The sequence below is a fragment of the Nematolebias whitei genome, chromosome 18, assembly GCF_014905685.2.
Source record: "Nematolebias whitei isolate Nwh7 chromosome 18, NemWhi1, whole genome shotgun sequence".
Lineage (NCBI taxonomy): Eukaryota > Metazoa > Chordata > Actinopteri > Cyprinodontiformes > Rivulidae > Nematolebias > Nematolebias whitei.
The window spans coordinates 10,769,599-10,782,510 of NC_056515.1; the positions used below are offsets into that span (position 1 = coordinate 10,769,599).

Below are 12,912 nucleotides of genomic sequence, written 5' to 3' on the forward strand. Positions count from 1 at the left end.
TCCATCCATCATCAATCCATCCATCCATCCATCCATCATCCATCATCCATCCATCCATCCATCATTCATCCATCCATCATCCATCCATCCATCCATCATTCATCCATCCATCATCCATCCATCCATCATTCATCCATCCATCATCCATCAATCACCCACCATCATCCATCTGTCCATTAACCATCATTCATCCATACATCTTCCATCCTCCATCCACCATCCATCCATCCATCCATCCATCATCCATCCATCATCCATCATTCATCCATCCATCCATCATTCATCCATCCATCATCCATCCATCCATCATTCATCCATCCATCATCCATCAATCATCCACCATCATCCATCTGTCCATTAACCATCATTCATCCATACATCTTCCATCATCCATCCACCATCCATCCATCCATCTATTCACCCATCCATCCATCATCAATCCATCATCCATCCATCATCCATCATTATTCCATCCTTCATTCATCCATCATCCATCATCCATCCATTATCTTCCACTTATTCTAATGTCAGGTCTCGGGGGCAGCATCTTGAGCAGGGAGGTCCAGACATCTCTTTCCACAGTCACCTCTTCCAGCTCTTCTGGGAGGATTCCAAGGTGTTCCCAGGACAACTGAGAGACCTAGTCTCTTCAGCGTGTCCTGGGTCTTCCCCGGGGTCTCCTCCCAGTCGGACATGCCCGAACCACCTCAACTGGCTCCTCTCGATGTGGAGGAGCAGTGGTTTTACTCTGAGTCTCTCCTGATAACTGAACTTCTCACCCAATCTCTAAGGGAGAGTCCAGCTACCCTGCAGAGGAAACTCATTTCAACCGTCTGTATCCACGATCTCATTCTTTCGGTCACTACCTAGAGTTCATGACCATAGTTGAGGGTAGGAACGTAGACCAACCAGTAAACAGAGAGCTTTGCCTTACAGCTCAGCTCTCTCTTCACCCCAAAGGACCGGCACAGAGTCCGCAATACTGCAGATGCTGCTCCAATCTGTCTGTCAGTCTCAGGCTCCACTCTTCCCTCAATCATGAACAAAACCCAGAGATTCTTGAACTCTTACACTTGAGCTTCATGCAGTTGCTGCAGATTTATCAGCTGAACGTCCAGGATGTCAGTCTCCTGTTCCACCACACCCCAGAGGTGTTCAATGGGACTGAGATCTGTTGACCCTGGAGACCACTGGAGTCCAATAACTCAGATAATGCAATGTGTTTCCTGTCTCTTTTTGTCCAGTGCTGCTGAGTCTGTGTTTCCAGTTCTGAGCTAATGGGAGTGACAGGTGTGGTCTTCTGCTGCTGTAGTCCATCTGCTTCAAGGCTGGACGTGTTCTGTGTTCAGAGGTGTTCCTCAAACACCTCTGTTTTTAACAAGCGCTAACTGGACCTACTGTTTCATGTCCAGTAAATCAGCTGTTTCTGAAATACTCCAACCACTCTATCTGCCAACAACAACCACACCACATTCAAAGTCACTTAAATCCTCTTTCTTCTCCAGTCTAACGCCTGGTTTGAACTTCAGCAAGTCCTCTTCACCACCTCTACATACCTAAAGGCATTGAGCAGCTGCCGAGTGATTGGCTGATCAGTTCTTTGCTAAAAATAAACACTGAGCAAGTGGACCTAATAAAGTGGCCCGAGACAGTATTATAAAAACCAACATTTAACAAGTATGCTTTTAAAGAGTCAATAGATTTAGTGACTTTATGCAAACTTTATCATCCCCATACGTTGCGTTCAGACTGTCCCACCTGTTCCTCCTAGTAGGTTTAAAGGTACGTTCTTATCACTGATAACAAGGTCAAGGGTCAGGGGGTTGAGTTTAGGGTCAGTGCTCTGGGTCAAGTGTAAGGTTAGGTTCAGGAAAAGTGTTAAATAAAGCTAACGAAAAAATCTTCTGGTTGTAGTCAGAGTCATGCGCATCTCACGTGGTACATGTGGTGGAACGAGATTATGCGCACAGTTACATCCAACAATAAAATGTAAAATAAAAACAGTAATACGATCTAAGATATGAACTAAGAAAAACATCAGCTAAAAAGACGCTAAGCACTAATAGCATAAAAACATTACGTCGAACAGCGGCACGAACATGAGTCTGTGTGAGCAGATGAGCACGCACGAACACAATAGACGTGGGTGAAGCTGCATATTATCAACGACAAGAACGTACCTTTAAACCTGCTAGGAGGGACGGTCTGAACGCAGCCTATGGGGATGATAACAACTAAAAACGGACATTTAACGGATGATAACATTCGAAGCTGCTGATCGTGTTACTGAAAGAAACACTGTGATGACATGAACACAACAGAGACCACAGCAAAATGTGTAAAAATCAACAATCTGATTGTGAAATTAAAGTTTTATCATAATAACACCCTGTATTCATATAATGTTCTGGTTTAAATTGTTGAGGACTCATCATGTTAGAAGCAGTCAAAGAATAGATTGTGTTTAAAGTTTGAAAGAGAGAAGCCTCTATGCTGTGTCAGTCCTGAGTGTGACAACCTGTGTGTGTGTTCTTTCTTCAGATTCTTGTGTGTCCCAGTGTTTTATCCTTCATGTGCCAGCTGCTTCACCTGCTCCAATCCCCCCAGGTGTTCATCATCACGTCTCGTTACTGTCCCTTTAAGTGCAGCGTCTTTGTGTTTACTGGTTGTCCATGTACTGGTTGTGTTTCCACAGCCGTGCTCTGTTCCTCCACGTCTCCTCGTGGTTTCCCATGTTGTAAGTTTGCTGCCACATCAGCCTTTGTTTCTGATCTTCTGCTAATAATTCCTCATTTTATCTTTGAGTTGCATCTTGGATTATACATAATCAACAGATCATGATATACTGAAGCACTCGGCTCATGTCAATAAAATAATCAGTAATAATTTCAAAAAGGCCGACATTCCCAAATCCAGAAGATCTTACTTTCATTCTTGTGATTTCTCCCAACATTAATTAAAGCTGCTCGTTTGAATCCATCTCTCTGTTTGAATTTATTGTTCTGTTTTAAAGTGAACGACTCTACGTTCGTTTTAAGAAGAACAAAACGGCAGAATCAGGGTCAAATGATCTGAGAGGACACAAAGTCTGACAGACTGCACAACAAACACTGACGATCACATTTAAACACAAAGAACTCCCGAGATTATTTAAAGACTAAAACTAAATTAGCCACAAAATATCATTTAGTGAGGAATCCTCTGAGCAGAAGATATTTTATTATCCTGCCTCACAGATAAAATAAACCCAGTCTCTCAACAAACAGTTTTTCTCTCGTGCAGAGTTAGTTGATGATGAACTCTTTTGGATGAAGGACGAAACGTTTCAACAGAACGAAGCCGTCCAGAGGACCTGACTTAACTTTGGCTTGTTTTACCTGGATTACTGAGCATGAGCGTTGTCGTGCAGAGTTAGTTAGAGCTGAGTTATAGTTTTTTGTTTTGTCTCTGAACCAAAAGGAGAAGCTGAAACGATCGTTGCATCACGATACCTAAATTAACCTCTGCACACATGGGTCATATCATGTCCCGTCAGCAGCTCAGGATGAACAAGTTGTACACAGACGTTCTCGTCTCTGAGATATTTGAAGAGTGAATGTTTGTCGTTTTGGAGATGAGTGTTTTTCTGGACTGGAACTGAACAGAGACTGAAGTAAACCTTAATGCTTTTGGTGCAAGATGTTCAAGCGAGGAGGAGTTACACTGTGGAGAAGAACAGAGGGAGGTTTGGAGAGAGAAATTTTATCCACCACCAGGTGCAGTGGTGGAGTCAGGGGGTGGACAACGGTGGCTTTGTCCCCCATAGATTATTTTTCAGCCACCCTAATCATTTGAGGAAACTAAACTTCTAAACAATATAAAAACTAGAAAGCATAGTTTTCTCAAAATGTATAACTATATGAGGCAGCTGTGGCTGAGTGGTTAGAGCAGTTGTCCTCCAGTGTGAGAGTTGGGGGTTCGATTCAGAGTCAGAGATTCTTTATTGTCATTCGCACCTCATGTGGTACATGTGGTGGAGCAGATATTATGTACACAGGGTCCCAGTTACATCCAACGATAAAATGTAAAAGAAAAACAGTAATAAAATCTAAGATATGAACTAAGAAAAACATAAACTAAAAACACAATAAGCACTAATAACATAAAAACATTACGTCGAACAGCAACACGAACATGAACATTAGTCCGTGTGAGCAGATGAGCACGCATGAACACATCAACATAAAACAGATCAGCAGCAACAGTGAAACAGATCAGCAGCAACATTGAAACAGATCAGCAGCAACATGAAACAGATCAGCAGCAACATTTAAACAGATCAGCAGCAACATGATGTGGTTTTTCACAGTGATTATTCTAGTTAGAGATTCATGAGTCTAACAGCCTCAGGGTAGAAGCTGTTCCTCAGTCTAGTGGTTCTACACTTAATGCTCCTTAACCTCCTTCCTGAGGGGAGTGGGGCAAAAAGTGTGTGTGCTGGGTGAGTGGGGTCCTTCAAGATGCAGGTGGCCCTCTTCCTGCATCTGGAGGTGTAGATGTCTGTGATGGTGGGGAGACTGACTCCAACATCTTCTGTGCAGCCTTCACCACTCTCTGCAAAGCTTTTCTTTCTGCAGCTGTGCAGCCTCCATGCCACACGTTGATGCTGGAGCACAGAATGCTCTCCACTGCACACCTGTAGAAGGAGGTGAGGACTGAGCTTCCCAGACCAGCTCGTTTCAGCCGTCTGAGGAAGTAGAGTCTCTGATGAGCTTTCTTGATCAGGCTGGTGGTGTTGTTGCTCCAGCTGAGGTTGTTATTCATGTGTACACCCAAGTACTTGTAGCTGGAGACCACTTCCACCACAGATCCTCTTATGTTCAGGGGGGTGTAGGTGTGTTTGTTCCTTCTGAAGTCCACAATCATCTCCTTTGTCTTATTCCACCAGCAGTCACATGTCGAAGTGTCCTTGGGCAAGGCACTGAACCCCTCATTGCTTCCAATGTGTGTGCTGTATGGGTGGGTAAATGAGGCGCAGATTGTGATGTAAAGAACTTTGAATGTCTTGATAAGATAAAAATGAGCTCTATAAGTACAGTCCATTTACCTTATACAGTATATATCCATCCATTTTCTTCTGCTTATCCGGGGTCGGGTCGCGGGGGTAGCAGCCTAAGTAGGGAGGCCCAGACTTCCCTCTCCCCAGCCACTTGGTCCAGCTCCTCCGGGGGAATCCCGAGGTGTTTCCAGGCTAGCCGAGAAACATAGTCCCTCCAGCGTATCCTTGGTCTTCCTCTGGGTTTCCTCCTGGTGGGACGTGTCCGGAACACCTCACCAGGGAGGCGTCCAGGAGGCATCCTAAACAGATGCCCGAGCCACCTCAACTGGCTCCTATCGACGTGGAGAAGCAGCGGCTCTACTCTGAGTCCCTCCCGGATGATCGAGCTTCTCATCCTATCTCTAAGGGAGAGTCCAGACACCCTGCGGAGAAAACTCATTTCGGCCGCTTGTATCCGAGATCTCGTTCTTGCGGTCACAATCCAAAGCTCATGACCATAGATGAGGGTGGGAACGTAGATCGACTGGTAAACTGAGAGCTTTGCCTTTTGACTCAGCTCTCTCTTCACCACGACAGACCTGTACAGCGCCAGCTTCACTGCCGATGCTGCAACTATCTGCCTATCGATCTCACGCTCCATTTTTCCCTCATTCGTGAACAAGACCCCATGATACTTGAACTCCTCCACTTGGGGCAGGACCTCCTCCCCGACCCGGAGAGGGCACTCTACCCTTTTCTGGCTCAAGACCATGGCCTCGGATTGGGAGGAACTGATCTTCATCCCGGCCGCGTCGCACTCGGCTGCGAACCGCTCCATATGTGTGTTATATATAAATAAATATACATATATATATATATATATATATATATATATATATATATATATATATGTGTGTGTGTGTGTGTGTGTGTGTGTAGATGCAGCTACTCCCCAAAATGGAAGTCAGTCATTACATCACTTAATTTTCAGTTTATCACGCTCATAACGTGCACAGACGAACTGACAGAGTATTTCCAATTTTCCCTTCATGCTCGGAGACGGGGGACAACGAAGGTTTTCTGTCCATGTCTTGTTTTTACTGTCTTTATTTTTCTGAGATCTAATTTTTATGATCTGATCCCTTCAAATTTGATGGATCAACAAATGATTGGTCATTAAAAACAGTGTCCACAATTACGTTAACGCTGCCAAATCTTAACAAAACATGTTTGAACAGAAGATGTTTAATAAATCTGTCTGGAAGTCATTTATAAAAGAATAACTTGGAGGATTACTTTCATGTTCTTCATGTTTCTGGTCTGAATAAAGAAACAGGTATTTTGTAAAATAAAAATAAAAAAATCACATACAAATTCAAAAATCACATTTTGGTGCATAAAATATTAAACTCTTGCTCAGTTTTGTAATTGTGTGATATTTGATTGAGTCGTGATGATGAAAGGAGGATTTTGTTTTAATGACTTTTTGTGTTTCACCATCTGAACATCTTTCGGCTCAGCTGAGACAAAGTTCATCCAGAGCAGGCTGAGCAGCAGACACGAAATATTGAACTGCTTCATCTGGATGAGTGAGCTGAAGTCCTGAGCTGTAGCTCCTCTGGTACACCACAAACTCATTTCTACTAACAACGTATTTATTCTGTTTTACTACTGACCCGTGTTCCTCCTGAGTCATTTAGATTCATGCAGAACGATTTTATCATCTACCAGAGCCTGCAGCCGCAAAAATAACAACCATTCATCGTTGTTGGAAAAATCCACAAATCAACAAATTCCACTGCATTTTTTCAGTAAATTACATTTTCAGTGTTCAGCTCTGTCCTGGTTCTTGTCGTCCGGACTCAAAGGACCCCACACAGAACCCATGTAGACCCAGCAGCTGAAGGATCTCCTTACCTCCGTAGTAACTGTAAGCTCCGGGTCCTAAAATGTCTGGGTCCTCCAGCCTGCCTCCCAGGGGCCTCATCCTCCTGGGGCCTCTGAAGAAAGCGTGACGTCGGGCTCCCAGAGCGCTCAGCTGTTTCATCCTTCGTTCTTTGGATCTCCTGTTCTGGAACCAAACCTAAAACAGAACCGGTCAGGAAGTTTTATTCAGGTCTTCATGTTGATGCTCATGTTTGAGTTACAACCTTTAATTTCCCTCTGGGATTAATAAAGTATTTTTGAACTGAATTGAATTAACGTTTTCACTCTGGAGCAAATAATTTTTCTGTTTCTTTCAGAATTCATGCTGAAAGTCCATTAATCCTGAGGCCGCAGGTCCAAGTCCAGGTGGCGTCAGGCAGTGTGTTCAGCGTAAAACAATCGTGAGTTTCTCTCTGTGGTGACCCCCAAGACTACGTCAGGCTGCTGCTTTCATTAAACATTAAAAAGTAAAAATAAAGTTTTACAAATAAAAGTACTTTTTTTTCAGGCCTGTGATTCGTTTACAAAACATTTTTATTATTTATGAAGAATTCACTCCACTGCCATTCATTTCTCTTCTGTACATTTTACAGCGTGTTTCTTGTCCTGCAGTTTTCAGCTATTTCAACAAACCATATCTAAATGTTCAGCTCATTCAGGAGAAGGGTGCTTTGTGTTCTGGTATTGGTGCAATTTTAGCTTTTTGAAATATTTAGCCTTTTCTGCCATTTTTGTCTCACAGAAAATGAACTGAGCTCATTTTCCATCCTTCAGATCTTTAGATCTGTTTACAACCTTTTACTGCTCCTTTCACTTTTTGGTCCGGTTCAGCTTCTTTCAGCTTCCTTCTTCAAATTTAAACATTTTTCAGCTACTTTCAGCTAAATTCAGCTTTTATTTTTCAGCTGTTTTGTGCTCCTTACAGATTATTTTTGCTAACTAAAACATTTTTGTGCTTCTTCTAACTTCTTTCTGCTAATTTCAGCTTGTTAGGCTCTTCAGCTTATTTCTGCAAGTTTCAGCTTTTTCTACTATTTCAGCTACTGTTTTGCTGTTTTTATGCAAATTTGAGCTTTTTCAGCTAATTCCACCTTTTTTACACTCATTTCAACATTTTTCAGCCCATTTCATCAAAAAATATGCTCTCTCCACTTCCTTCTGGTAATTCTGCTTCGTTCTTCTTTTTAGCTACTTTTCATGAGTATTTTTTTTTAGCTAATTTCGGCTTTTTCACATAATTTAAACTTTTTTGTGCTCATTTCTGCTTATTTCAGCCTAATTGGGGAAACGTGTTCTTTCTGCTTTCTTCTGCTAATTTAAGCTTGTTCTACCCTTTCTGCTACATTTTTATAATTTTTCAGCTGTTTTCAGATAAATTCAAGTTTTTCATGGTAATTTCTGCTACTTTCAGCCTAATTAACTTCTTTCTGCTAATTTCTGTTTTTTAATGCTTATTTCAGCTTAATTATGCTAGTTTCAGCCATTTAGGACATTTCAGCTACTTTTTAGCTGTTGGTTAATTTTAGCTTTTTCTGCCAATTCCACTATTTTTATTTTTTAGCTCATTTCATCTTTCCACTTCCTTCTGGTAAATTAAGCTTTGTTCTGCCTTTCAGCTACGTTTCAGCCATTTTTTGTACTAATTTCAGTTTTTTTTTAAGCTACTTTCCTATTTTTTGTGCTAATTTTTGCTTATTTAAACCCATTTCAGTGTTTTTTTCTGCTAATTTAGGCTTGTTCTTCCATTTCAGCATGTTTTTTAAGTTAATTTCAGCTGTTTTTAATCCAATTTCTTTGCATTCACACAGCATTTTTGCAGGAAATACAATTTCTCTAGATTTATTTATTTTAGTTTTCCTCCAGCATTGTTCCATTTGAACAAGCGATGGACTTATCTATAATTCAATGTTTTTACATACTTGAAAATAATTACACACACACACAAAATAAACTTTTAAATATCAATCCAAATATGTGGTCACAGTTATTGATCTGATTTTGTGCAGAAGTGACACGAAGCGGTTTAAAGAAAGCACGAAGGAGCTGCAGAGAAATGAATGATGCAACAAATAAAAACAGATCCAGAGTTGTTTGTGTTGCAGTTAAGAAGCTCGTTTCTTTCAAACACAGTTAGGATGAATGTCAAAGAAGCCTAATTGTGTCCCCTCACACCCCAGTGCACCTCGCTCTCAGTTCAAATAAACAGCTGAAGCTGTAAATCACAAAATGATTGAATAAAGCGTCTTTGAAGAGGAACAAAGGAGGATTTAAACTACAGGACTGAACATATGGAGGAATGTCTTTGCATTATGAGCACATAACACGTCGCGCTTCGCCTTTGCATCACGGCTGCATAATGATGCATGTTCACACCAGGCTAGGCTACACCAGAGGCAGAATCCCACTGTGCTGCAGATTAACAAAAACACACACACACTCACAGGAAAACAGCCCAAACCACTTAGGCTCTGCTCTTTGTGCTCCAGCGGCAAAGGCAACACCTGCTTATTGAGAACAATCGTCTAACTGTAGGGTACATTTTTATGGAAATGCTCTCGCTTCCCTTGAGAGAGCGTTGTTTAGGGATTACATCCACGTGCAGGAGGAGCAGCGTGGCTCTCAGGGCTCCCCGCATCCAGACCTGTGGTACTTAACGCACGCCCAGCGAGCAGGGACATGACGAAACACGGCCTCCATTTTGGCTCCAAGCAACACAGAAGAGAGACTGCCTGACTTACTGACACACACACACACACACACACACACACACACACACACACACACACACACTGCCTATATGATCTGGATGAGGCTGTGGAGATGCAGAGGAAACGGCTGTAAGTGAGTAAGAGCAGAGAGGTGGGATGTGTGTGTGTGTGTGGGGGGGGGGGGGGGGGGGGGGGTTTAAATCTGTGAAATCAGTGATAATTACAGTGAGTGCACAAAAAGCCACATCACAGTTGGCAGAGATGGTGCTAATCATCCTGACACAGTCTGCACCCAGACACCAGCTCACGGCTGCACATGCATGTGTGTGTTTGAAAAGGCACACTGTGTGTGTGTGTGTGTGTGTGTGTGTGTGTTGCACAACATGTTTGTGTCGAGGGTTTCTCTTAGCGTTGGCAGCAACAAGGGGAACCTCTCACACATTTCATGGCGTGTATTATTTCCAGATCAGCTGCAGAACAAACACGTCGTTAATTCATCGACGCTCGGAGAAGTCTCCTTATTTTAGATTTACTAAACAAACAGAGCTTGGAGCAAAAATGGAAGCAGGGAGATTTGATCAAACAAACTGTGCCCTTTTTATTTAAATCTATAGCCATGAAAAAAATATTTATTGTACGAAAAATAGAGTTCAACATATTAATAAATAAAGCTAAAGAAGCATTAATGGTAAATTTAATGAAATGTGTTAGATTATCAGAAGCTCCTTTTCCATCCATCATCTTTACCCACTTCATCCTTTTTGGGTGGGTGGGGGGGGGGGGGGGTGTCTCTGGTGCCCATGTCCAGCTCTCACTGTGAGAGGTGGGGGACACTGGACAGGTCTCCAGTCCATCACAGGGACACTTAGAGACAAACAACAATTCTTTCTCTCACACACACAGACAGTTAGCAATCAGCCTAACATGCATGTTTTTAGTCTGTGGAGAAAACCCACACATGCACAGAGAGAACATGCAAACTCCACCCAGAAAGGCCCCCCAGCTGGGATTTGAACCGACGGCCCATTCGCTGAGAGGCAGCACCTCACTGCGCCACCGTGCCGCACCTTCCTGCAACATCTAATTATAAAATAAAAACAGTGTCACTTTCTAATCATTAATACCTGAGTCCATGATGTGGACCCGACCCGGTTCTAATGGTCCACGTCGTGTCGGACATTTCTCTCACACATAATGAGGCTTTAATGAAACGTCCCGCGCGCGCCTCAGGAAAATTAAAAATCATTTTATTCATCCCCAATCCGTCATTTGTCGCTAATTTGTCTTTGTCTCCGTGACACGCGCGCGCGCGCACGCTCACAGAGTCCACAGCCTGTCTCAGACCCGGATCTTACCTGGATCACGCGCATGTTCAGGCCCGTCTCCTGCGCCAGCTGCTCCCGGATGTGTCGCGTGGGCTTCGGCGTGGCCACAAAGGCCGCCTTTAACGTCTCCAGCTGCTTGGCCTTGATGGTGGTGCGGGGCCCCCGCCTCTTGGCCCCCGAGTTCTGCTCCTCGTTCTCTATATTGTTCGTTTCCTTATCGGAGGAGGTGGAGTTGTCCGTCTCCTTTATGTCGTCCTGCGTGGGGTCCTGCAGGTCCGGAGATAAACTCCTGTCCGTGCACGAGGACACTGAAACAAACCGGAGGAAGGTCACGAGACGAAATATCAGACACGGAGGTGTGTGTGTGGTGGTGTGGGGGTGGGAAAGTGGGATAAAAAATAATAATAATGCAGCGGAGGAAAAAAAATAATCGAATGAAATAGAACAATTATTTTGATGCCAAATTATTTTTATTTATCAGGTTTAAATGTTCCACGATCTAAAACAGGAAGAAGCGGATAAAAGATAATGGATGGATGGATGGATGGATGGATGGATGGATGGATGAATGGATGGATGGATGGATGGATGGATGGATGGATGAATGGATGGATGGATGGATGGATGGATGAATGGATGGATGGATGGATGGTTTAATTGTAGCAATAAGTAAAATAAATTTCAAACGGAGACGGAAAGAATTAAAAATGAATTATTGCGCGTGAGTGAACATTGTGTCTCCGTGAGAGCAGGGGACGGAGACACCCTGAGGACACAGCGGTCCTCGCCAGGTTGTTTTATGGGACAGAGAGAAGACACGCGCAAAAACTCAAACCTGTCGAAGAGAAAGGTCGGAGGGATCCCAACAAAGCTCCAGATCCAAAATGTTTATTTTCATTTTGATTTTAAATTAAATTAATATTTGTCCGCGGACACGCCTGGTTTACTGGTTCCCGCGCCACGGCCTGGCGCGTGTCGCGCGGAGGTGTCGGCTCACCTGAGTTCAGGCTGACCTCCTTGATGGCCCCGGAGCTCAGGTAGTCTTCTTTACACACGAACTTGTTCTCGTCGATGACGTAGAGCTCCTCTCCCGTGGACAGCTGCTTGTTGCACACCATGCACGTGAAGCAGTTCAGGTGGAACACCTTGCTGCGCGCTTTGCGCACCAGGTCGTTCGGGGAGATGCCCTGCAGGCAGCCCGCGCACTTCGTGCCAAAGCGCCTGCAAGCCGGAAGAAAAGACAGTGAAAATATTGATTTAATTATTATTTTAATTTTAAAATCCGATGATAAAAATATCTAAATAAAAATAGTTTATTTTTTAATTAAAGCTTTACAAAAAAAACCTCAGCTTCAGTCTTATTTTAATAAAAGGCTGAATAAACGAATTAATCAACTTGTCATTTATTTATAATAATTATAATACTATGAAAATAAATATATTAAATGTATTGACCCAAAACTTAATAACAATAAATGATGGCGCAGCTAAAACCCATTTACCTAATCTAGCAGAGAGTTTTGTTTTAATAAAACCTGGTGTTTTTAATGCCGACATTAAGTCGATTTATAATTTTGATGGGACAATAACCCGCATTAGTGACAATCAACACATTGTAGCCGCGGACAGATTATGGGATTAGGCAGAGGAGGAACATTAGAGCGTGAAAATCTTCTTTAATCCACATTCAGCCTCCTAAATACCGCGCGCTCATCAGTCTGATGCAAAAACAGCCCAAAGAAATTCAGCTGCTCTGACGTGATAAGGGTGTGTGTGTGTGTGTGTGTGTGTGGGGGGGGGGGGGGGTCAGGTATTGTTTGTGTTATTTGAGCTAAAACAAGATAAATATTTGCTTTGAATTCGCAGTTATTTGTGTTTTCATAACTGGAGCAGAATACCTGGTTCGGTCCACTCGGCCTGTGGGGGGGGGGGGGGG

At 43.0% G+C, this 12,912-nt stretch overlaps 1 protein-coding gene across 1 annotated transcript in view; it reads right to left on the reverse strand.

Moving 5' to 3' along the window:
• The window catches only part of lhx5 (LIM homeobox 5), a 35,334-nt gene that overhangs the window by 21,527 nt on the left and 895 nt on the right, over window positions 1-12,912 (reverse strand). Inside the window, exons 2-4 of the mRNA XM_037692406.1 lie at window positions 11,974-12,197; window positions 11,007-11,284; window positions 6,935-7,100 (exon numbers count right to left, since the gene is read on the reverse strand). Coding sequence (XP_037548334.1) covers window positions 6,935-7,100; window positions 11,007-11,284; window positions 11,974-12,197 — 668 coding nt within the window. The remainder of the gene's footprint in view (window positions 1-6,934; window positions 7,101-11,006; window positions 11,285-11,973; window positions 12,198-12,912) is intronic.